We start from the raw sequence: 24,980 nt of genomic DNA on the forward strand, positions 1-24,980 counted from the left end.
TTGTGATGTGTGTCTTTGACTGTGAAATGAAATGAGCTCAGAAACATCAGAGCACATCAGCTGCAGTCACTTCGGATTGACTGACCAGGATCAACAACTCACACTGAATGAAAACTGTCTGATTTATGTTTTCTTTCATTTCTTTTATATTCGATGAGAGTTTAAGTACTTGATATTCTTTTTCCTTGGTAAATATTACTTCTAATCTTTAAAAGTAACAGTACTTATACTTTTTTATGGGTAACACAAGATGCCTGATCAAGTTTTTTTTGTTCATCATGAACAGAATCATGCTCCATTAATATATTCATGAGTCAAACCACTAATATTATAATGTACCTGTATGTATGTGATCCCAGGACAACTTCTCTGAATAAAACATTTTTATATTACTTCAAATACTACGACTACTACTAGTAATAACAATAATACCACCAGTATAATTATTCTTGATAATAAAAATTACAACCACTGTATTAATCATAACGACAGTATTCATGATGTAATACTAACAACAACAACAACAACAACAACAACAAAAATAATAATAATAACCTCCCCCCGCCTCTTGACATCATGGACCAATCACAATGAAGCCAGAGAAGATGCGGCTCCTCTGATTGGCTGATGTGGCTGTCGTCACTGTCAGCACCCGGAAGTTGACGTTGTGTTGTCAGTAGAAACAGGATGTTAGCGGAGCTGCTGTAATTCAAAAGGTCAGAAACACTCACACACTGTCTGTGATGTTGTCCTTTGATCATGTCTTTGATTTATTTTATCCAAAGAGTTTAATAATCAGCCGTTTCCGTGTGTTAGCTTGTTTAGCTAGCAAACATCCAGCTACACATCGTTGACACTCAGACACAGTGTGTTCTGAAATACTGATATTAAAATGGTTGATTGGTTTTTAGAGAACATCTGAAGATCCTTATTAAAACACAGGCAGCAGCAACATGAAGTCAAAGATCCTGAACACATGAAACTTCTCGCTGTGTTCTGTTATCGTAGGTTTTCTTTTATGAAATCATTATTGTAGTATTACTTAGTTCAGGTGCCAGTTGAGCTGAAGTGAACTGGAGCTGCTCATTTTATAAATGTTCAATAAACAACAGACAAAAATACTAAGTTATGTTTTTACTTCTGACAGTTTTTACAACCTGAAATAAAATAAAACGACCTCATATAAATACAAATATCTGTGGAGAATTCATGTGCATTATTCTGAACATCATCCAAACTATCAGCTGTTCAACAAACCCACGATTTAAACACTGTTCTCGATATAAACAAGCAAATAACCTGTGATAAAAATTCATTTAATGACTGAAACAACCTTCAGATATTCAAACAACTGTGTTTGTTTGAATGTAAAATGAAGCACATATTTATATTTATATTTAAATTGCAGTACAGCTTGTTGTGTTTTATCAGCGCACTAATAAAGTGTGAGCGTGCGATTTGGTTTTTGGTTTGTGATTTATTTTCTTACATTCTTTCACCCACTGGACGTAAACATAATGTCACTGTGTGTTCTGCCACACTTGTGTGTTGGGCTGTAGAGCACCATGGGGAACACTGAGAGCGTGGTGGTGCAGAAGCGGCTGGCCCGCTTCCGCCCCGAAGAGCGGCCTGTGGTCGAGGGGGTGTTCGACAGGCTCCAGGGGGATGCTGGGGGTTCGGCAGGAGCCTCCCAGAAAACACCAGCAGGAAAGAATCTAACGCTTGAGATGCTGCAGGTCTGTTCACAAAAGCAGTTTGTGTAATTAGTTATAAGACGGTGGCATAAATAAAAATGTCGGTATGAGACTTAACCTGTCAAACTATTCTCTGGTTGACTTTCCTTTTAGAATTTATTTTATATCTAAAAAGTTTTAAATCTAGCAGGAAAATGTCATCAATGTATTTGATAGAGGTTTTTAGTTTAACACATCAAATCATTTACATTTAATCTCCAGTTATTATTTATTTATGTTTTAGAGATTCCTGCTGCAGCAGCTCTCTTATTCTACCCAAAGTATTTTGTATTTGTGTATAATGCAGTCCTCACTGGGCAGCCTGGCCCCAGACTCCATGATAAAGAGGCTCTACCAGTGCATGTGCAGCATCGAGCCAGGACTGGCGACGCCTGCAGCCTCTGGGAAGACGAGCACCTCTGCTGCATCTGGAGTCGGTCGTGAGCAGATGGTCATCTTCCTGGCAGACACCCTGCGGGGAACTGCAGAGGAACGGGCTCCTCTTGTCATGTCCATGTCCCGTCGTGGGACGGAGGCGGCAGTCACGTGTGAGCAGGTCGCAGAGGTGAGTAGAGGTGGCGTTTTAAATCTTGTCCCAACCCTCACGTATCGCTCCATCCTTCCCTTCTCACACCGGACTTTGACCCTTTTTCCCATCAGTTCCTGCAGGACCTAATCTCTGCTGTAGTTCAGATTCTGGTCCACAGAGGGCGCCTGCAGGGCTGGAAGCCAGAGAGAATGGGTGATGTCTCCCAGGGCGTCAAACTCCTGGCGGAGCAGATGTGTTCTGAACTCAAACCTGCAGGTAAATAAATGAGGTGAAGACTTGTGGACGTGTTAACAGAAAGAAAACGTGACTGATTGAAGCTGATTCTGTTCCTCAGACGAAGGTTGTGATGTCTCCTGTCTGGAGGACTGGATCTTCAGGGTCTCCCAGGTATCTCTGTACCTGGAGATGCTGGTCGCTGAGGGCCTGAACGTGTCTCTGAGTGGACGGCCGGCCCCCACCCTGCTGCCTCCCTGCAGGGAGACGCCCTGGAAAGATCTCAAGTGTCTGCTGGACCTTCCCACCATCATGTTTCTGGCACCACAGGTCAGAATCCAAACGTTTACTGTGTCACGTGTGTGATTCTGACTTAAATTACTTCACTTATTCTACAAAAGGTTTTAACTCTATTAATCTCTATTTAATCTTTCCAGTTGCCAGACAGCTACAGCGCCCCCTGGAGACTTGTATTTTCCACACAGCTGCATGGGGAGAGCTTCACCAGGATGGTGAGCGGCCTGACGAAGCACAGGCCGACTCTGCTGCTGGCCAAAGACTCAAAGGGACACACCTTCGGGGGCTTCGCCTCCCACACGTGGGAGGTCAAACCTCAGTTCCAGGGTGAGACAGGAGATGCCACTGAAATTAAAGCAGTGGATAAAATGAAAGTAGTCGAGGAGGAAGTAATCATCTGTGTTTGAACACTGTGTCACTTGACTCGTCTCAGATCTCCATGATTTGTATATTTGTGTTTGAATGTGCAGGTGACTCCAGATGCTTCCTGTTCACTGTGTTCCCCAGACTGAGAGTTTACACAGCCACAGGATACAACCAACACTTCATGTATCTCAACCAGAATCAGCAGACCATGCCCAACGGACTGGTGAGAAGGGACGAGTTCATTCTGCCAGTTATTATCAGACAGAGCTGAGATGTAATGGATGAAGATTGTTTTCAGACACTGATCGGGTTTCTGATTCAGGGGACTCGTTATTAAAGCCTCTGTTACAGTCGCCCTCTGACCTTTTATATTATTAGAACATTGCAGCGTTAACTTCTCAACACTTTGATACTAATTTATTTATTTGTACAGTAACATATTATTACCCGTGTTCACGCTTTACGTCTTCCTTCACCAGGGTATGGGTGGTCAGCATGGCTACTTCGGCCTGTGGCTGGACTGTGATTTTGGCCGTGGTCATAGCCGTGCACGACCCAAGTGCACCACCTACGGCAGCCCTCAGCTGTCTGGAGAGGAGGACTTCACCCTGGACTCAGTGGAAGTGTGGGCGGTCGGAAAACCCCCGGAACCAGAGGAGGTCAGAGGACATGTTCAGTTCTTCTTTTTCTACTCTTATATCCGTCCCAGCGACACGCAGTGGCCAGGGGAGTTGTGTTTTCAGGTTGTCCGTCCGTCCCATTCTTGTGAACACAACGTCTCAACAACAACATTCGGTTTGACTCAAAGATGAACTGATTATGATCTGGTGGTCAAATGTCACTGTGCCCTCATATTATTGTTAACACGATGTGTCGGGGACACCCGGAGGGACTGAAATTACACGTTGATAGTTGTCAACATGATCCAGCCGTCTCCCATCGTTTGTCCTTTTCTCGTGTGTCTCAGGATGAGGAGGCGAACAGAAAGAAGAAGAGCGTCCTGGATTCAGACCTCGAGGTCAAGGCCATGATGGAGATATCAGGGAAGACTCTGCACAGTCAGGGCCTCAGGGAGCCGGAGGAGGACGACGAGCAGTGAGGGACAGGAAGACAGAGCTAAACTAAGCTAAACTAAGCTAAGCTAAGCTAGTACGCGGTCTGCAAAGTGGGAGTGGCCTCAGTCGACCAGAGAGCACAGAATCCACATCGTCACCTGAAGATCTAAATTAAAGACACTGTGGATTATACATAAACGTGTGTGTGTGTGTGTGTGTGTCAGTGTTGTTTTTATTAAAGCTACCTTCACTTCATCACTGAACCGTGTTAGTTCACTTTTATTTGACTTTTCCAACCTTCCTGTAAAACATCAGTATAAACATAATCCACCAGCGTGTCGTCGCCGAGTGGCAGGTAACCTTGTATTCACCCCCCCACCCCCACCCCTCCCCCCTCTGTGCTGCCAACATGCAAATTACTGAAACACGTTACAAATGCAAATCTGTGGTTTAATCTCACAGCAGTTGACACAGAGAAAGATCCACAAAGAACATTAATGCTCCTCGTTCACATCCCACAGATGTGAAAATATTAGAGACCCAGTAAATGATGGGGCGGATTAAAATGACGAGATTGGACGTTTTTCCTTGATTTTTCACAGATGAATTGATGGATCTTGATGAAAACTGATGAAAACTGATATTTCCATTTGATTTGGTGCAGATCCAGAGAAGAATCTGGATCTAGTGAATTTAAATGTGTTTTCAAAGGGAATGAGCTCTACTGAGAGACACTGTAGTTACAGATTAAACCATTTGTATAATAAGTTAAATGAGCGACTTCACTAAAAGACTTGACTGAAAGCATCCGTTGATACAAAGTGTAATCCTGCAGCATTTTACTTTTTATAAACTTTTAGATTTAACAGTTGCTCGGGTGTTGAGTCTGAGTTTTCCCTCCACCACTGATAATTTCCCGAAGCAGATCCCTCCTGTAACTTTTTCTTTTCACTCTTTTATTTAAAGCTGAGCTCGTTTTACGTGAATTAAATTATCCACAGAGGTTAAATTTCCAGCCTCAGTGAGAGAATCTTTAATTCTGTCTCTTCGTCGTCTGAGGTCAAAGTTGCAGCTCTTGTTTCTTGTGCAGTGTAGTTTGCATAGATACCGTCCTTTCTTCCGGCCTTTTTTCTTTTCTTTTTTTTTCCTGTGTGTCTATAATGCAAGTGAACTTTTACTTCCTCGTCCTCTCAGATAGAGGAACTGACCGTTTTGCGGCTGGCCTTTCTGTCAACACTTCACATCCTCTGCTGCTTCATCTCACAACTTTCAAATCATGATCAGATAGAAAACTGCAGAGCTGAAAACAACCAACTTCACTTGTAAAGGTGAGTTTTTAATTTTCAATATTTGTTTTGGAATATTCAGCAGCTTCGTGTCAAACTCGTGTTGAGTCAGTGAGAAGTGAGAAGAGGGAAATACGCCTGTTTTTCTTTTTCTTCTTTTACTAGCAGCATATCTGCGGCTCTGCAGATGATGATGTGTGTGACCACGCTCGTCTCTGCTCCGTCTCCCCGGCTCCATGACCACAGGCTCATGTTGTTTTCTGGAGTTACAACTTCATTAAATAAGAATAATATGAATATAAACTTCATTTATTATTCATATTTCAAACAGTTTTCGACAATGCGGGGTTTAGCAGGTGACCACATGGTGTCTATGAAGAGCAGTGGTGTTCTCCACGTTTATACGATAGTAAAGAGATGGAGGAGCCCTCCGCCCTCAGGGCTGCAGGCCCCATCAAAGCACGTCTCAATGTGCGATTCAGCTGCTACTGCTCCGCGGATTGTTGATAAAAATGTTGACTCTGCATCCGGAAAGTGAAGCCAATGTGGAAGTTCCTAAAACCTCTGTTCTATCGACCAGCAGAGGGCGACTGGAAAATAAATGAGTTTCTATAGAAAGAAAGAATCTTGAATTTGCCTCTGAGGGTAACAGACAATATACATAAGCTTCTTCCACACACACACACACACAGTAATACTTCTTGTCCATGTTTTAGGTCCAGATGTCACTTTGGCTAATCAGCAGCTCTCTCACTATGAACACAGATAAATTAAAAGCTGAGAGATGCTGCTGCACTTTGGTCAAAGGACAGTTTACCAACAGGAAACCAACGCTGCTCAAATGTGATTAAACTAAAGAACAAGGATTCTAGTCCCAGATTATTGCCCCCCCCCCCCCCCGATTTCACATTGAATCTATTCACATGTAGAATCTGTTTATGTAGAAAATGACTCCTGTGGTAGTTTCTATAGAAAATGTTTCCTCTTCTTACTTTACCACGTCAGTAAACTTTGTCCTCGGGAGTTTTTGTCTCAGTCTCTAGTTTCAAGTCTTCTGCTGATGTTCATTTTTTCAATTATGATCATTTAGAGTCAAACAGACCAGAAAGCCTCCAAATGTTGTTTCTCCAGGTTTCAAAAAACCAAGATGGTGCCGAGCACAATGTTAAACAGTGTTGACTCTTGGTCTCATAGCATCCGAGACAACATGACGCCGTAACACGCTTCAACTTTGTGTTGAGTAAAAGTTTTATATTTAGAGTAATGATATTTCAGTTTGGTGCCGACGTTTCTAAAATTCTTTTGTAAAGAAAAATACTTATTTTAGTTTTTATCTGCAACAAAAGAAAATGTGGAAAAAGTGGAGGCGTCTGAATACTTTGTGAAAACACTGTAAACACTGAGAAACCTGGATGTTATTGTATTTTTATTTTTAGTTACTCTTATTTTAAGACACTTGCATGTTGAGTTGCTGGAGGTGCCTGGGATTTAAGATTTTCATTTTGTGCAGATGACGATAAAACCTTTGAACCTTTGAATATAACAACAAACAAGCGCTCTTTGCTTTTCTGACATGAAGTTTATGATTAACTTATCTATCAACTATTTCCCTGTTTTCCAGTTTAACCTTCAGACAAATACTGTTTTCCTCATACTGCTGCAGCAGCCGCACACAACGCTGAGCCACTACGGCCATATATGAACAAACCACATCAGGAACATCAGTGTTTACTGTACATGAAACCAGGATGTGATGAATCTAACGGTGTTTCTCTGCGACAGTGACAGTTGATGTTTTAAAGTCAGATGAACGCTCTAATTCTTCCACAGACTTCAGTAGAAACTGAACTCTTTTAAAATCAGCCCTCTTTGCTCCAGAGAATACAGGTTTCAGGCACTTCTGCATTTGGCTTCACTCTTTCCGTCTGGTCGACGTCCATTTTTATAAACAGTCCGTGGATGAAACAAGCTTTGCACCTGGATTTGGATGTTTTCTGTTATTGTTCTGTGAAAATCCTGTCAAGCTCCTTGTCTGGTGTCCGGAGAGGATCAGTTGGGTTCTGACTGCGTTCTGTAACTCGACTGTCTCTGATTTCCCAGCAACACTAGTGCTGACTTCAAGCATGACATCATCAGTGGTGGACTACAGCGTCTCTTTTTCATTTCCTTCACTTTGGCCTCCACAGTTTAAAATAATCTTCTTCACAGACTAAGACTCATGCTCCGTTTTTTAAAAAGTGTTGGTGAAAACATTTTGATTGGTCTCATTGGACATGCTGGTCACGATGATCTCGCCCCCGGCCCTTGACATAAGCGATTCTTTCTTCTAGATCAGTGAAGTGAAGCTGCCACAGTCGGACCAGTTGTCCTGGACGTTAGCCACTTCTTCGACAGTCGCGACACAAAGAGCTGGTCTCAGATCAGGCCCCGGCTCCACAGTGGCCCTCGAATTGCCCTGTGGTGGAGAAGTTGTATCTGAGGTCCTCAGTGCTCAGGACCTGCAGGTTTTATTCAACTCTGAATTTAATTTATCTTCCATCAACTCCGACCAGCCCCTCTGTTCCTGTCCCCCACAACATGACGCTGCAGCCGCCATGTTTCACCGTTAGTAGACGAACATCACGCTTAGTTCTGAGCTGACGCTGACTTGCGATTGGTCGGCTCCGCTCCACAATCACTTCCGACTCATCCACACGCTCCTCAGAAAGGAGCCTTTCCCAGGTTGTGAGGTCACAGTGTGGAAAAAACATGGACGCTGTGTGTTGTCTCTATTTGTTTAGAGGGTTTCCCATATTTGCATCTTGGTATGACAGGCATGTAAGTTATTTAAAATGTGCATGTAAATAATGTCAGCTCTAAAGAGCGGTGTGAGGAGACGGACGTGCAGTTTGCAATGACGAAGGTTTGACACTTGGGTCAGGGTTGAAAACATTCAATATTAGGAGCTGATTGTAAAATGATGTTGTTTGGTTTATAAGTGATGACGACAGTAACTCGCTCCGACCTTTAGTGGAAAATGACTCATTAGTAGTTTAGTTGTATTATTTTCCACAGAACTCCTCCTGTGGTGTGTTGTTTATATCTCACTCTGCTCATTTGCAAGTTAAATACTGGGTAAAGTGCGGTACCACAGTGAACACTGACCCACACACGTATGTGCACACGCTAAATGTCTTTTGTCATCTACATGTCCCTCATGTTAAAGACCGCTTGTCCAGTTTGAAGACATGTTGTTATTTTAGTCAAATCAAAACCACCTCATCCTCATTGCACCACCAGCTTCTCTTATTTCCTCCTCCAAATAAAGAAACAGAATAAAGACACGTAACATAATTATTAAGGACATGGATGATGTTTAGACTGAAGGTGGCGGGTCTCAGTTGAAGAGGAAGCACAGAAACATGAGTCAACAGCCGAGCAGGAGTCCAGAGTTCATTCATACTTCAACACACTGAGGAATCACGTAACATGTCTTTATATTTTCAAAGCTAACGCTCAGTTTATTATTCAAGAGGACCACGAGAGGGGGAGACTCCACTTCTCACTTTACTTATCACGTCAGCAAATATCTTCCTGCGGAGATATAGAACAATGGGCGTGGACACCAAAGTGTGATTGACGGCCAGTACAGTCCAATGAGTGCAGGTGGCAGGTGAGATCTCAGTCAGGCTCCACCCCCTGCTCCTCCAAATATGGTATCCTCTGGTTTTAAAAAGCAGTTTGAGCGCAAACGGAGCAAATCCAAGCACAAGCACAAGCACAAGCACAAGCAGGGCCCATTTGAATGTGAGCGCAGGGTTTCGAGTGAGAGCATTTTAAAATCCCAATGTGAAATCCTGCTCTCTGACTGAAGGTCCACGTTCTTGAATAAAAAAAGACGTCTCAAAAAATTGGAAACACCTGAAGAACGAGCCGTCTCATTGATGTGACCTTGGTCCTGAACCCTGTGGATGAATGTTCTCCGTGTCCTCTCCGTCCTGTCCCCCGCTGCAGAGATGGCTCGTTCTGGGCAGCAAGGCGAGATGACGGAGTACAAGAAGATTCTGATCAAACGGGACTTGGAGATGGGTGTGGTCATGACGGTGTTTCGGCAGAAAGCAGAGCGGCTCACCGTGCAAGTCATCATGGAGACTCATCAGGTGGCGTGGACACGCACAGCGGACAAGACCGACGGCGTCTGTAAGTATCATCATCAACAAAATCGGTGGTATTTCATTTGGTTTTGTTGTGTCAGAATCAAACAGCTAAAGAACCTGAGCTCCGGGGACAGAAGGAGAACTGAAATCATCTGTGGTCTCGTGGAGGATGATGTTGACTGCTGTGTTTCAGTGGACCTGTTCGAGATCAGGGAGATTCGTCCTGGGAGGAACTCCAAGGACTTTGAACGTTTCAGGGACGGAAAGGACAAACACGAGGAGAACACGTGCTTCACCATCTTCTACGGCTCGCAGTTTGTTCTCAACACCCTGAGTCTGGGAGGTGAGCTCTTTATTCATTAATGTGTGTGTTTAATTAATGAATTATCAATTAAAAGACGTCACTCAGGCTGCAGCTCGTTATTCCAACAGCAGCTCGTGCACTTTAACAGAAACGTCTCATAAAGTAGGAAATCTCACCTCTGACATTTCCTGACAGTTGAGACCATCAGCCGCCAACTGCTCGAACAAGCGTCTGTCACAACAGACCACAACAGAGAGTGTGTGTGTGTCTGTGTGAGTGTTTGTGTGTCTGTGTGTGTCTGTGTGAGTGTTTGTGTGTCTGTGTGAGTGTTTGTGTGTCTGTGTGAGTGTTTGTGTGTCTGTGTGGCCTCTCGGAATAGTCGATGATGTGGTGGTGTAGGTGTTCAGTTAAATGATTGCAGACTTACAGTCGTGAGTGGGCGCTGGTGGTGGAGGAGCCTCCCAACTTTTATTACAGGGTGTTTTATATGTACAAATATTGTAAATATATGTGTATGTATAAATATAGTAAATATATTTGTATAAAGAAATATAGTTATGTACATGTCATGACACAGAGACTTTCAGGATTACTTTAAATTGTGGGACAGCGTTTTAAAAAGCCTTTCTGATCATGAGGTGTGAGGAACTTTCTGTGTCACAGATCAGGTCCATGTTCAGACACATCTCTAAAGCTCGGTGTGCTGCAGCGGCCGGCAGGTTCAAACTACTCTCCTCATGTAGACCTGAAGTTGTCCTCAACAGCAGATCTGCTCTCCGTCATGTTCAACTGATCACTGAGAAACATCTGTTCAGGAAACTTCTGCTTTGTTCCGCTCATCTCACAGCTGATTCTGTGGAGGAGGCTCAGAAATGGCTGACTGGACTCGAACTGCTGAAGCAAGAGATAGAGGTCGCTCCGACTCCGGTCCTCATAGAGAGGTGGATACACACACACACACACACACACACACACACAGGTTGTTGAGTGTGTTGATGAAGCCTCATTGATCTCTGTGTAATTCTTCCCACAGTTGGCTGAGGAAGCAGATGTATTCTATCAATCAGACCAAAACAAACAGGTACTGTGAGTGACTGTCGGTAATATCACTAATAAAGTAATAATATTATAATATAATATAAGTTGGTGTTTAAGTAAGTAACATGTCATCACGTGTGTCTGTAATGTTGTGTCCTCTTGTCCTGCGATGATCCTTCAGACTTATTCCTCGTCGTTAGTGAGTCGTCCTCAAACTCAATCAGTGTCTTAAACTATTTGATGAAATTAACATGGAATTAAATATTAAAGGGAAGAAGGTTCTGTCTCTGTGTGAATGTGCTCCACACTGTGCCGTGCTCCTGTCTCGTGATGGGTCTGAATGACGATGACGTGAATCTTGAATCTCCAGTTCAGATTGTGATGTGTCGTTCTCAGCCTCTCCATGAAGGAGCTGAAGTCTCTGCTTCCACAGCTCAACTACAAGGCCCCGAGCTCTCGAGCCCTCAAGGACAGATTCCAGGTGACGTCCTTCTCTTCTCCTCACGTCGTGTCCTCACTGCTGTTCGTCCAGATTCATTCATATTCTTAATTTCTTCATGAAAGGTTTTTTTCATCTGGATCCATGAATAATTTTCCAAGAAATCAGTGGAAATGTCAACGTTAAAGACGGAGATGAAAAATTCCTTTGTGCAGATTCACGCCACCTCAGTTTTGTTGAGTCGTTTTTGTTTAATCCTGCTGGTTATAATATACTTTCCTTTCTGGAGGTATTTAACTGATAACTTAAACTTTTACTAAAAGTTAACCTTCATGCTTTTATATTTTGCCGTCACAGGAAGTGGGAGGAAAGAAAGATCGTCTGGACTTTGAGCAGTTTCATAAATTGTATAATCTTATAATGTTTGAACAGAACGAGGTGAGTTCAAACTCTGATCACATTAAATATTGAATAAATCAGGTGAATGTGTTTTCGTTTCTTCCAGTGGTTTGATTCATGCTCTTTGTTTTACTGTCAGATCCTCGATGAGTTCAAAAAGGAATCATGTGCTTTTATTCTGGGGTGAGCCTTCGTTCTTTTTCTTCTGTAAACACGTGATCTTGCCGTCGGCCACGTTCCCTCATAGTTTGACTGTCTCTTACAGAAACACAGATAAACCAGATGCCTCGTTGGTTATGCTCCACGACTTTCAACGATTCCTCATCTACCAGCAGAAGGTAAAACGAGCCGCAGACAAAGATCCGCTCAGCAGAAAACAAAGATGGTGTTTTAACAACTGTTACGTCCCCGGTGTTTTTTATCGTAACACATGAGAGATGCAGTTCATCGATCTGTTTTCTGTGATTTATCCAAATAACTGACTAACTTCCCAAAACTCAAAGTTCCTCATTTTCGACATTTCGTCATGTTACGTTCTGTATTTGTTGTGGCTGCTCCTCTCAGATATACCAACCTAACATTTCAATCGGCGTCTTTGCTAGTTTTGATTCCTCCTTAAACATCCTCAAACCAACACTAGCTTCCTCCTCCGTATCTCTTCATCCCTCAGGAATCGTGGGCCAATGATCTGAACCAGGTCAGAGAGCTGATGACCATCTTCATCGACGACACCATGAGAAAGACCAACGACCCAGAGTTCAACGTCAGCGAAGTATTCTGCTGCATTATGGAACATAACTGTGATGGAGGCGACTGTTTGTAGAAAATCTTTTCATCTTTTCAGGCTTGTTGCAGTTTCGCTATCAAGTGTGCAGGATTTAGTGACATCTAGTGGTGAGGGTGCAGATTGCCACCAACTGAATACCCCTACTCTTACAGCATTTTTAAGTCTCCAAACTGAATTCTACGTTAGAAAAGTAAATTAGTGCTTAAAGCTTTGTGGTTGATGCATCTGTAGTTTTGTCTTTACTAAAACGTACAACACACAAAAAACTGTGTTAACTATGACGCCTCTGTCCCAGTTCCTCAGTTTCCTGTTTTCTAAGGAGAACTCTTTGTGGGACGAGAAGTTCTCAGAGATCAACAACATGGACATGAACAATCCTCTGTCCCACTACTGGATCAGCTCCTCACACAACACGTCAGTGAGACACAAACTACACAAATCAGACCAACCTGCACGATCACCGGTGGATTATTAATTCTTCACACTTAACAAGCTTCATTAATTAAAATAAAGAAGAGTCATTTAAAACTAAAGATGAGATCACACCAGCTGCAAAGATTTGACCCATGAGTACACAATTACAATACTACTATACATTATTAAATGAGTACTGAGTACAGTACAGTACTACAGTGTATTATTGAGTATTATTTCAATAGTACTCAGTATTACTGCATAATTATTGAGTAATAAGTATTTATTACTACATTACTACATGATAACTCAGTTGTTATAATACATTAACACAATACTTCTCATTGGTCTTTACTACATTATTAAAAGAATACTGAGTATTCTGTATTAATTACTATGTTATTTCACGAGCACTAAGTACTCACTACTTTATTGTTAAAAGTAGCTGTTTAAGTAACTTTCACTGTAAAGGTACAACTATTAAGGTATTATGAAGGTTTGAGGTATTATTTAAGAGTACATTATGTAATCTAGGTTGTGTCGTGTGTTGTCTCACAGATATCTGACGGGGGATCAGCTTCGTAGTGAGTCGTCCACGGAGGCTTACGTCCGCTGTCTGCGTCTGGGATGTCGCTGTGTGGAGCGTCAGTATGAAATACCTCCAACGTGCTTTTTTAAACCTCCATTTATTTGAGTTTGTGGTCGTTGGTTCTTTTCACCAGCGCACAGATACTTTATCTAACGATGTTTGGTGAGTTTTGTTCCCTTGTTGCTTTGATTACACTTGAATCGCTGTGTGTGTGTGTTGCTGGTGAATGTGTCCAGTGGACTGCTGGGAGGGGCCCGGGGAGCCAATCATCTACCACGGCTGGACCAGAACAACCAAGATCAAGTTTGAGGACGTGGTCAAAGCCATTAACGACCACGCGTTTGTCACGTCAGAGTAAGAGTCAGAGAAACTACAGTTCCCCTGTCTGTGTCTCCTGAGGATCTTTTTAGATCTGGTCTCAACATGTTTTAATTCACGTCACTAAACTACAACTGAAATACATTTGAAGAACTAGAACAACACACTGAAGAGTTTTTGTTTCATGTTTGTTGATGAAAGAAAAGCTCTGAAGCAACTACACGCTTCTTTTTTAAAATCGAATCTAATCGTTGCATCAAGTCACGATTTCCTCACGTCGTAATTTATTCGATCTCTTTCTCTTCACATTGTCACAACCTGGACGCGCTGCTGCTCCTCCGCCAGGTTCCCGTTGATCCTGTCCATCGAGGAGCACTGTCCTCTGGAGCAGCAGCGTCAGATGGCTCGGATCTTTAAAAGCGTGTTTGGAAACAAGCTGCTGACGAAGCCTGTGGAGCAGATGGCCGAGCAGCTGCCTTCACCTACTCAGCTGAAGGGCAAGATCATCCTCAAGGTACAGTGTGTGTGTGTTTGTTTGTCATACATGCTGATGTGTCGTCACGAGTGGCCGTGACTGTGCTTCTCTTTGTCCCTGTGCAGCACAAGAAGCTCAGTATGGAGGAAGGAGGATTCATTAAGGACTTAAGGAAAGGGCAGAAACAGGGAGACCTGGAGATCTGGGACCCTGTGGATCAGGTAGAGTCACACGTGGTCTGAGACGCTGCTCATTCACTCTGACTGCAGTGACGTGACGCTCGGGGCGGAAAGAGCTGTTCTGATACCAGTGCTATAAAAAATAACACACTGAGAAAATAAAAGAATCATTTGTTATTTTCCTTATTTGTTATAATAAATAAAATAATATTGGATTGTTTTTTATACTTTTGATTTTCAGTTGAATATGGAAAGAACGAATAATGTATTGTCATTGTCTCAGGTTGAACCCTTTGAAAAACAAACACACAGAATGAATAACTTCTTTTATTGAAACGCACATGACAGAAGTTCCCACATTTCATATAAATTCATGTCTCGTTGTTTGGATTTCCTTGTAGAACAAGAACAGAGTTTTATATTTAAATTTGAACTGAGAGGTTTCTACAACATTTCTCAGGTGTGGAACACGCACTACTGTGTGATCTGTGACGACAAGCTGTACTACGCTGAGGAGGACGAGGAGCAGGAGAAAGAACCCGGGAAGGTGAAAGAGTTTTTACCAACAAATTCCTCTTGTGCTGTTTTCAGCTTTAGATTCAATATAAAACATCACAAATGTGAACCGTTGTTGTTCTTCTTCTTCTGTCTCGACACCAGGACCTGCACTGTACAGAGCTGTGGTTTCATGGTCGCATGAAGGAGGGCAGGCTGATGGCCGAGAGACTGATCCACGATTACTGCACCGAGACCGGAGGAAGAGACGGCACCTTCCTGGTCCGAGAGAGCGACACCTACGTCACAGACTTCACCCTCTCGTTCTGGTACAGCATCACATGTCATGATCTCAGGCATCACATCATTTGTTACCTCCTGGCTCGGCAGGCTGTGCCACTCTGCACCTGAAGTTTGTTGTTAATTAGTTATTTCATTTCTAGGTTTTTTTAAAAAATGCGAAAGATCAATCGATCAACTGTCAACGTGTGTATTTCAGGCACAGTGGGAGAGTCCAGCACTGTCGTATTCGCTCTGGCTGCGAGGAGGGTCTCACTTACTTCTACCTGACGCCACAACTGCACTTTCCCAGCGTGTACTCTCTGATCCAGCACTACAGAGAAAACCCGCTGCGCTGTCAAGACTTCGAGCTGCGCCTCACTGACGCCGTACCTCAGCCCAACCCACATCGAACAGAAGGGTTAGTCCCATATGAACCGTTCAGGGTCCACAGTCGTTGCCATCGGTTTCATTTTTGTGTCTGCTGGTTTGGTATTTTTCCCTCCGTATCCTGGTGCATACCCACAATGCAACTTGATTGGTGTCAGTATTCAGGTGTGTTATGGTAACCTGTTGTTTTCTTATCGATACATCCTGAGTGAACACTTCATTAAGTCTATAGTCGCTCACACCAACTGGTTGAAGCAGATGGATGCTAATCGACCTCGAGTCTCGTTCTTCACATGTATAGAGCCTCGAGATAATATTTATTAGGATTAGGATTTAATTGAACTTTATCTGGAATAATTTCTCAAAACGCAAATGTCTGAATTAGTGGGGGACATTCAGACGAGGAATTGATCCACCCCTCGCCTGAATGTCCCACACATGAGTCAGACGTTCTGTGGTGTCACTGAGAGATACCACAGATAGCAGACTAAATACTTTGGTGTACAAATACATCATAGAAGTAGATTCACTCTCATGCGTGATGTGACGGTGCTTGTGTGCAGGTGGTTCTACAGTAACCTGAGCAGAGGTCAGGCGGAGGACTACCTGCTGAGGATTCCCAGAGATGGAGCGTTCCTCATCCGACAGAGAGAAGGAGACCCGGACTCCTTCGCCATCACGTTTAGGTTCAGTGACTCTTTGTTTCTTTTAAACGCTTTGTTTGTTGGACTTTGTAGGAATCATGATTTTTGGCCTTTCAGAGGCGACGGTAAAGTGAAGCACTGTCGGATCCAGAAGGAGGGGAACATGTACCTGATGGGCACCACGACGGAGTTTGAGAGCCTGGTGGAGCTGGTCAATTACTTCAAGACCAGGCCACTGTATCGCAAGATCAAGCTACGTTACCCAGTCACCCCCAAACTGGTCGACCGCTTCAGCACCGTGAGTTACTGTCAGAGTCTTACACAGATTGATGGATAACTGATCAACAAGTTGAGACAAGTCAAACAAACTTCCACTGAACCTTTCTGTCCAATATCAACAACGTCAGGTCGACATCCGTCCTGCATCCTTTGGACTCTTTAGCTGAAATATGCTCCGATATGCACTCTAGGCCTGTTCTGACTCTAGCTCCGTTCTGACTCTAGCCCTGTTCTGACTCTAGCTCCGTTCTGACTCTAGCCCTGTTCTGACTCTAGCTCCGTTCTGACTCTAGCCCTGTTCTGACTCTAGCTCCGTTCTGACTCTAGCTCCGTTCTGACTCTAGCTCCGTTCTGACTCTAGCCCTGTTCTGACTCTAGCTCCGTTCTGACTCTAGCTCCGTTCTGACTCTAGCTCCGTTCTGACTCTAGCCCTGTTCTGACTCTAGCTCCGTTCTGACTCTAGCCCCGTTCTGACTCTAGCTCCGTTCTGACTCTAGCTCCGTTCTGACTCTAGCTCCGTTCTGACTCTAGCCCTGTTCTGACTCTAGCTCCGTTCTGACTCTAGCTCCGTTCTGACTCTAGCTCCGTTCTGACTCTAGCTGCGGCTGTGGTTGCTGGTGTGTGCCGTAAAGCAGATTGTAATGTTCCATCACAGTACACCAGAGTCACGTAGTGCATTCTGAGGCCTCTAGGGGGCGCTGTGGCAATAACAGTCATGCCATTCTCCCTATTATAATGTTAATGCATAATGTTTTTTATTTTAATGTATAAAAACGACCTCATGTTGCTTTGACATGAATTATTATTAATGAATTCCCTAAACCTGTTGTGTAGAGGAGAAGTGTTGGATCATCAATATCAGGATTCATCCTCTGGGGACAGTGAACGTCGTTACAAAATCCCAATCTGGACCAAAAGGCTGAAGCGACTGACGTTGACTCATTTGGCTCCGTGTTGTTCACCAGTAAATTTAGTCACCGATGCATCGTCATTAAACTAAAACAACAAGAGAGATAAAAAGTGAGAGTTGATCACGTTTGTGCTTCACAGGAGAAAGACTGTGCGTCTCTGTACGACATGAAAACATACGTACAACCCAATGAGATCGAGCCGTCACTGGTGCGTATACACCACAACGCTGTTGTGTCTATTATGTTGTGCAGTTCCCTTTGATAAAGACGTCCATGTGTGTGTTTGTGTGTGTTTGTGTGTGTGTTCGTTAGCCTCAGAGTACAGTCAGGGCTTTATACAGCTTCCAGGCGAGGAAATCCAACGAGCTCAGCTTCAGTAAAGGAGCTTTGATTCACAATGTCACCAAGGAGACAGATGGATGGTGAGTGCGCGCACACACACACACACACACACACACACACACACACACATCATCATAACAGGCAGAATTTGAGTTGGATTTAAGTTTCTGTCTCGTAAAGATCGGGATGTTTGACTCAGTTTTGTTGAGGAGTAGTTTACTGTGTGAGAGCCAGTCTTGTGGTGAAGATGTGCACAAACCACAGAACTGCATTATCAGAAAGGCCAACAGCAGGAAGTTTGTCTAAAAGTAGATCAACAAGGTTAAATCAATAAAGCTCGAGCCTGTGACTTTTATCTGCAGCAGAGAATACACCATCAGTGAATCTCAGCAGGGAGGTAGTTGTCAGGTGGTTCGGCCTGAAACCAGATTGAAATGTAAACAGAATGTTGTTAATATTGAGATAATGTGAGTCGACTGGTTGATGAGCAGTGACACGCGATCGATGGCCAGACACGCCCCCTCTGTGAGGGTTTCACTGAGCATGACGTTACAAATGAACATCAAATATCAACTGTACTCATTCTTCTCCCTTCAGGTGCAAAGGTGACCACGGTGGAAAGATTCAGCTTTTCTTCCCCTCGAACTACGTAGAGGAAGTTTCCTACAGCAGTCAACCTGAGACCAAAGAAGAGGTGAGTAGATCAGAGCTTATGTCACAATTATACTGGAGCTCAGTCAGCATAGAAACTGACTGTGTGTGTGTGTGTGTGTGTGTGTTACAACAGGACATGGAGGACAACCCGCTAGGTGAACTGTGTAAAGGTGTCGTGGACATCTCCAAGTGCAACATCCAAAACTGTGAGTGCGAGTTGTTTTGGCGAGTCACAGACAGACAGAGACTTCTGGATTTATTGAGTAGATCACTAATAAAAGTACCATCGTCCTCCCCCTCCCTCGCTGTGTCTCGTCCCCTCTCTCCTTGTCTCCAGTGACGAACGGTAAGAACGGGAAGCCCCATGTGTTGACCCTGCAGGACATGGAGCAGGACAACCTGCAGTTCGACCTGGCAGCAGCTTCTGTGGAGGAGCTGTTTGAATGGTACCAGGTGGCCTGGGACATCACTCAGAGAGAGATGAGCAAACAGTACAACATGGAGCAAGTGGTGAGTATCTCAGTGTAAATATACTCAAACAATGTATTTATACACATCGTACATATTCTATTTTTTATACTTCCATGTGTCTGTATTGTATTTTTTTAACTAATGGTCAAATTTCCCCATAGTGGGACTAATCTTATCTTATCTTATCTTATCTTGTCTTGTCTTATCTAATCTTATCTTATCTTGTCTTTATGTGTGTAATGGTGTTTGAGTCTGTGTCAATTAGTCAAAAGCATAGACTAAATAAAGATGGACGTCATGTCAGCTTCAAAAAGTGAGGCCAAAGGAAACTTAACCCCCCCCGGTGGCTGGCAGCAGTATAAGCCCAGCCTCCTCCATGTTTGCAGATGGGACAGGAGGCAAACTAAAAAGAAAATCAAAGTTCAAGCTTATTTAGTAATGAATGTATGTTCAAGTGCTTTTAATTAGTAATTAAATCAAAATGGGCTGAGACGTCATGGTTGACAGCTGGGACTGACTCGTGATTGGTCGATCATTTGGATCCACGGGACCTCAATAACACGCCTCCACTCCACGATCACTACTGCAAATTACATAAGAAAGTGTTTTAGCTTAACTTTTGTAGAAGGGCAGGACACAGAGAGGTATGACTGACACATGCTCTGTAACCACAGAGGAGTTTTTACTGCTTATGTGAACAGGAAGTGGCTTTTTTTCTGTCCAATCTCAGATGAGACAGCAGGTGGAAGTGGAGAAGAAGTCCGAGGTTGCCAGGGAGATGTCGGACCTAGTGGTCTACTGTCAGCCACGCAGCAAAGAGAAGGATCGCTTCGGTAAACACCCGCAGACACGTACAGAACATGAAAACCTTTACCACAGGGGTAACTCCGTGCAAACAGTCCACACATATAAAGTGTAAGTTAGTTTGACTTTAAAACCAAATACAGTCCACTGAACGTAGAACCATGGACCCTCCTCAAAACATGGTGACTTCTGGACTCAAAAAAACAAGATGGCGTTGGTCAAACTGCCAAACTCTCATAAACCAACGGGTGACGTCTCAGTGGATTATCACCAAACGACTGTGATGTTATCATTGGCCTGGTTGGTATCACATGACACGGCCTGAAACTGAACCTGAACGACTTTGCTTTCTTCCATCTCTGCAGACGGTTACACGTATAAAGAGATCCGCTCCTTCGTGGAGAACAAGATGCCAGGAAAGAGCCGCACCAAGGACTTCCTGCAGTACAACTGCAAGGCTCTGAGTCGCATCTACCCAAAAGGCCAGCGGGTGGAGTCCTCCAACTACGACCCTTATCCCCTGTGGGCTGTCGGCTGTCACATGGTTGCTCTTAACTACCAGACTGCAGGTACAGTGGTTTACCTGGGCTGTGGTCTGTGGACTCACCTCATAACAAACCTTCTTCACTGTTGATATTTAGTCTGGGCAGGAAAAGCACATGTGTGACTAATATCGTAAATAATGGATCCGTGTCATGTGTGACATATGAGCGTTTTTCACCGTTTCTTTCCTTTAGTTTGTTATTTAGGTTTTTTTGCGAATGTAAAAGTTAAAAAGCCCAAAGTCTGTGTTAAAGGGAGCTGCTCTCCTGCACGTAGCAGCTAGTCAACTACACCCCCGAACAAATCCAGGTAAAGCGAGAGCGGAGGCCGACGTTTCCTCAATTTCCAACATGGACAGAAGCTTAGTGTGAGACAGAGGCTGAAAAGAGGAGCTGCAGCGATGGACATGATTTACAATAATAACACTTATCAACATTATCAACCGGAACATGAGCAGAATATGTCTTAGTGCGTCACATCAGTGAGCTGACATGAAGAATCCAGGACTGGAACTGACGCAGCAACAAGAAACAGTTTGTTATTGACCAGAGCAGCGAGTCAGGTCGATGAAACTTCTTTACAAACAAAACCAAGGAGAGGCTCATTGTGCTGCCGAAGGTCAAAGGTCTGTCATGACTGAAGCAAACAGATGTGACGAGGCTGGAGCCTTAAAGGAACAGTTCAAATTGTGCCCTCAGACTCTTCGTGTGTGTGTGTGTGTCCACCCAGATAAATACACCCAGTTGAACAGCGCCCTCTTCGGTCTGAATGGACGAACGGGCTACGTGCTGCAGCCGGAACTCATGCGCTCCGATAGCTACGACCCTCTCCAGGAGAAGAATAAGGTCAAGTACCAGATTGTGGTCAGGGTACGTCTCTACACACAAACACACACACACACACACATTTGTTATAAAACCAGTAAACACTGGACGGTGGTTGTGTTCGTGTTCTGCAGGTGATCGCTGCTCGACACCTTCCGAAGCCCGGCCGCAGCATCTCTAGTCCGTTTGTTGAGATCGAGTTGTGCGGCCACACGGAGGAGAAGAGCAAAACTGTCGTCTACAGTAAGGGGGGGGGGGGGCTTAGTGTAGAAATGAGACTGAATGAGAGAATTGTTCAGTTTCTGATGACACACAGCATCTCCTGTTTTTGTCTGTAATCATGTGAACAGTGGTGTCGTTCTGCCGACTGCAGGTGACAACGGTCTGAACCCGGTGTGGAAAGCCCCGGCAGAGCCTGTTGTCTTCAGCGTGTACGAGCCCGAGCTAACCTTCCTGCGCTTTGTGGTCAACGAGGAAGACATGTTCTCAGACCCCAACTTCCTGGCCCAGGCCACATTTCCTGTCAAAGGCATCCGCTCAGGTGGGAACGCACACCTATGACACAGAGCGCCAGACCGACAGCAGCCGCTCACGTGCAAGAGCAGCACATCACGTGTTTACATGTTCATTCCTTAAATATAAGTTTGAAATAAGTTCTTCATGAGCTCATCAGCATCATGTGTCTGCAACATCCAACACTCTGCAGGCGGTCACACACTGATTTCCTCGTTGAGTGAAGAACTTTTCCACATGACGTCTATTCGCATCATCGATCGTCGACTACTTCAAACATTCATGAGAGACGTGTTGCCTCTTTTATACTTCGTCTTTTGTTCATCTAAAAAGAAACAGATCAGAATGGGGGCGGGTCTCTCAGGTGTTTTTATGTCTCTGTGTTAGCGACACCTAGTGGTCAGAGGCATCATGTTTTCAGGTTTTTCATCCGTCAGCTCCATTTTTTGTGAACACGATATCTCTAAATTGCCCCGAGGGAATTTCTTAAAATTTTGTACAAATGTTCAAATGACTCACAAATGAACTGATTAGATTTCAGTGGACAAAGGTCAAAGGTCACAGTGACTTCATATGAGTCTAATAAAAAAATATTATTTAATATAATATAATATATAGGTACTTGTACATCAGACTCTAAAATCAGTAGACATTGATTCATCTTATACATGAAAAGAGAAACTTTTAACGTTAAATATTTCCACCGTCATTTGAAACGTGCAGTGAAACTTTCACCCAAAACATTTCGACGAGCAGCGTTTTTTAATTTGGAAAGCTAGAAACCTCCATTTTCTTGGATGACCAACAGAGGGCGACTCCAGGGGCTGAGGCATAAAGAATTCTGCACACAGAGTGGACTGAATGATTTTTACTGTTCCAACAGGTTACCGCTCCGTTCCGCTAAAGAACGGCTACAGCGAAAACTTAGAGTTAGCTTCGCTACTGGTCTACATCAACGTACAGCAAGCAGGGGTGAGCGCGCACACACACACACACACACACACACACACACACACAGTATACCTGCAGTGTGACATGAGTGTTTTTCTCTTGCGTCGCTCAGAACGCAGAGGAGGAGCTGTACTCGTCCTCCAGCCAGCTGAAGAAAAAGCTGTCCGAGGTCAGCAGTGAACTTTTCCTGTACGACTCTCAAGCCAACATCCAGCGCTCCACCCTCCCTCGCCAACACAACCAGCTCACGAGAGAGTACAGCACCAGCGACAAACACAGGTTAGCCTCCAGCTCACAGGGCATCGGGAGGGGAAATGAAAAGTGGTGAGACCCTGATCATGTCCTCTGTGTCCAGGACGAAGGAGAAGAAGATAAACAACAGCAAGTTTTACTCCTGAGGACTCGGCCGAAGCGAACCTGTCCACGTCCTGTCTGAGTTTCCCAGTGGAGACATATTCTAGTTTTTAAAACTACAAGCATCCAATATTCCCCTCAACAGTTTTCTATTTATTTTAGAGTTTTAAAAAGGGTGGTGTCAATATTTTCTTAAATATGGAAATATTGGAACATGTTATTTTTGAGAAAACATACATTTTATGTTTCGATTATGACAGATAAGGCTGTAACGTTTCTTCTGAGGGTCCCGAAGGCAATTTCATTTTTAATTATTCTGCATTCAGCCAGTAATCAAAGTGCAACACTGAGGCCATGATGATATTTATTTTGAATGAAATATGAGTTTCTGCTCATTGTACAACAGTTTGACAGTTTTTGAGAGTTTTATTCATTTGTTTTTCTGTCAACTTTTAAATGAGGATGAAGTTAAATAAAAAAAACTAAAAAAGGAGAGCGGCACACAGGAAGTTGATTTTATCCGTTGCATCAGTGTGACGTTATTTTCTCTGTGTGATGATGTCGATGTCACAGGAATGAAAACTTAATCCAGACTGATGAAAATATTTAATGTATTTAATTTGACGGCAGATGGTGTTTGTAGCTTTCTGATAATTCATGTGACCTTCTTATGATTTGAATCAATAAAGTATGTTTGGTGGAACGTCTCTGTGTCATCTCTTTTTCCAAAGTTTGATAAATTCACCTTTTAAATCTGAAAACAAAAATATAGTAACAACATCAGGAAATAATAAATGTGGAGGAAAAGAGTCATAAAGGTTTGACTTCTATCCCTTTATAAGACATAAAAATATATTTTATTAAGACATGAAAATATAGTTAAGGTTTAAAAATATAGTCAATTAAGGGGCAAAAATATGGTTAATTAAGCCTTGAAAATGTAATTAATTAAGGCTTGAAATTATAGTTAATTAAGGTGCACAAATATATTTTATTAAGGTGTAAAATTATAGTTGATTAAAGTTTAAAAATATGGTTGATAAAGGCTTAAAAATATAGTTCATTAAGGTGTAACCCCTAACCCTTACCCTTCCAAAGGTCGTAGAAGATCGGGGGTGGTACCAATGGATCGGGCATACCCACATTAGAGGAGATGGAACCAACTTCCAAGTCTCTATGACCTTCAGAAAGAAAGTTATTGAAGAATATCTTGATCTCCAGTGGGCATTCATCCCTAACCCTAACCACAACCCTAACCCTAACCCTAACCCTAACCACAACCCTAACCCTAACCCTAACCCTAACCCTCATTGCAAGCCTAACCCTTATTCACCATAGGGTGAATAACTTTGCGCTGCTTGCTCGAAACGTGCTGAAATTTGGTGTGGTCGCATGGCAGGCTACCCTTCATTAATCCCGAAATGCCCAAGTCTCTATGACTTTCAGAAAAAAAGTTATTTACAAATATCTCGTACTTTTTTTGGCAGATTTGGTGGTTTCACCATTTCCGAAGGTCGTAGAAGGTCGGGGATGGTCCCAATGGATCGGGCATAGCCACATTAGTGGAGATGCAACCAACTTCCAAGTCTCTATGACCTTCAGAAAAAAAGTTATTGAAGAATATCTTGATCTCCAATGGGTTTTCATTCTTAACCCTAACCACAAACAGAACCCAAAAATCAAACACTAATCACAACCCTAACCCTAACCCTTCCAAAGGTCGTAGGAGCTCGGGGGTGGTACCAATGGATCGGGCATAGCCACATTAGTGGAGATGGAACCAACTTCCAAGTCTCTATGACCTTCAGAAAGAAAGTTATTGAAGAATATCTTGATCTCCAGTGGGCATTCATCCCTAACCCTAATCACAACCCTAACCCTAACCCTAACCCTAACCCTAACCCTAATGCAAGCCTAACCCTTACTCACCATAGGGTGAATAACTTCG

General features: G+C 43.4%; 2 protein-coding genes across 4 annotated transcripts; both read left to right on the top strand.

Moving 5' to 3' along the window:
• Positions 1-581: 581 nt before the first annotated feature.
• Positions 582-4,477, top strand: meak7 (MTOR associated protein, eak-7 homolog). Its single transcript, XM_020105599.2, has 9 exons — positions 582-716; positions 1,560-1,736; positions 2,041-2,298; positions 2,394-2,538; positions 2,618-2,826; positions 2,934-3,120; positions 3,264-3,382; positions 3,639-3,818; positions 4,127-4,477. Exons 2-9 carry the CDS (start codon positions 1,566-1,568, stop codon positions 4,256-4,258), a joined length of 1,401 nt encoding a protein of 466 aa, XP_019961158.2. The 5' UTR covers positions 582-716; positions 1,560-1,565; the 3' UTR covers positions 4,259-4,477.
• An 892-nt stretch (positions 4,478-5,369) lies between these two features.
• Positions 5,370-23,735, top strand: LOC109641214 (phospholipase C, gamma 2). Of its 3 annotated transcripts, XM_069528479.1 has the most exons (33): positions 5,370-5,542; positions 9,494-9,679; positions 9,830-9,979; positions 10,788-10,881; positions 10,974-11,021; positions 11,375-11,459; positions 11,775-11,855; positions 11,956-11,999; positions 12,082-12,154; positions 12,487-12,588; positions 12,899-13,017; positions 13,576-13,661; positions 13,843-13,960; positions 14,270-14,438; positions 14,525-14,620; positions 15,039-15,125; positions 15,239-15,402; positions 15,573-15,773; positions 16,306-16,428; positions 16,504-16,684; positions 17,716-17,784; positions 17,889-17,998; positions 18,516-18,612; positions 18,706-18,778; positions 18,910-19,082; positions 19,774-19,876; positions 20,213-20,416; positions 21,120-21,259; positions 21,349-21,457; positions 21,588-21,755; positions 22,611-22,699; positions 22,791-22,957; positions 23,034-23,735. In XM_069528479.1, the coding sequence occupies exons 2-33, from the start codon at positions 9,496-9,498 to the stop codon at positions 23,074-23,076; spliced, it is 3,750 nt and encodes a 1,249-aa protein (XP_069384580.1). In that variant the 5' UTR covers positions 5,370-5,542; positions 9,494-9,495; the 3' UTR covers positions 23,077-23,735. The 3 variants fall into 3 exon arrangements, with proteins under 3 accessions (XP_069384580.1, XP_069384579.1, XP_069384581.1); XM_069528478.1 differs by having other exon boundaries at positions 22,791-23,735; XM_069528480.1 differs by lacking the exons at positions 5,370-5,542; positions 9,494-9,679; positions 9,830-9,979; ... (4 more) ...; positions 11,956-11,999; positions 12,082-12,154 and having other exon boundaries at positions 12,487-12,793; positions 22,791-23,735.
• Positions 23,736-24,980: the final 1,245 nt, after the last annotated feature.

This window comes from Paralichthys olivaceus, chromosome 7, assembly GCF_024713975.1.
Source record: "Paralichthys olivaceus isolate ysfri-2021 chromosome 7, ASM2471397v2, whole genome shotgun sequence".
Taxonomy (NCBI): domain Eukaryota; kingdom Metazoa; phylum Chordata; class Actinopteri; order Pleuronectiformes; family Paralichthyidae; genus Paralichthys; species Paralichthys olivaceus.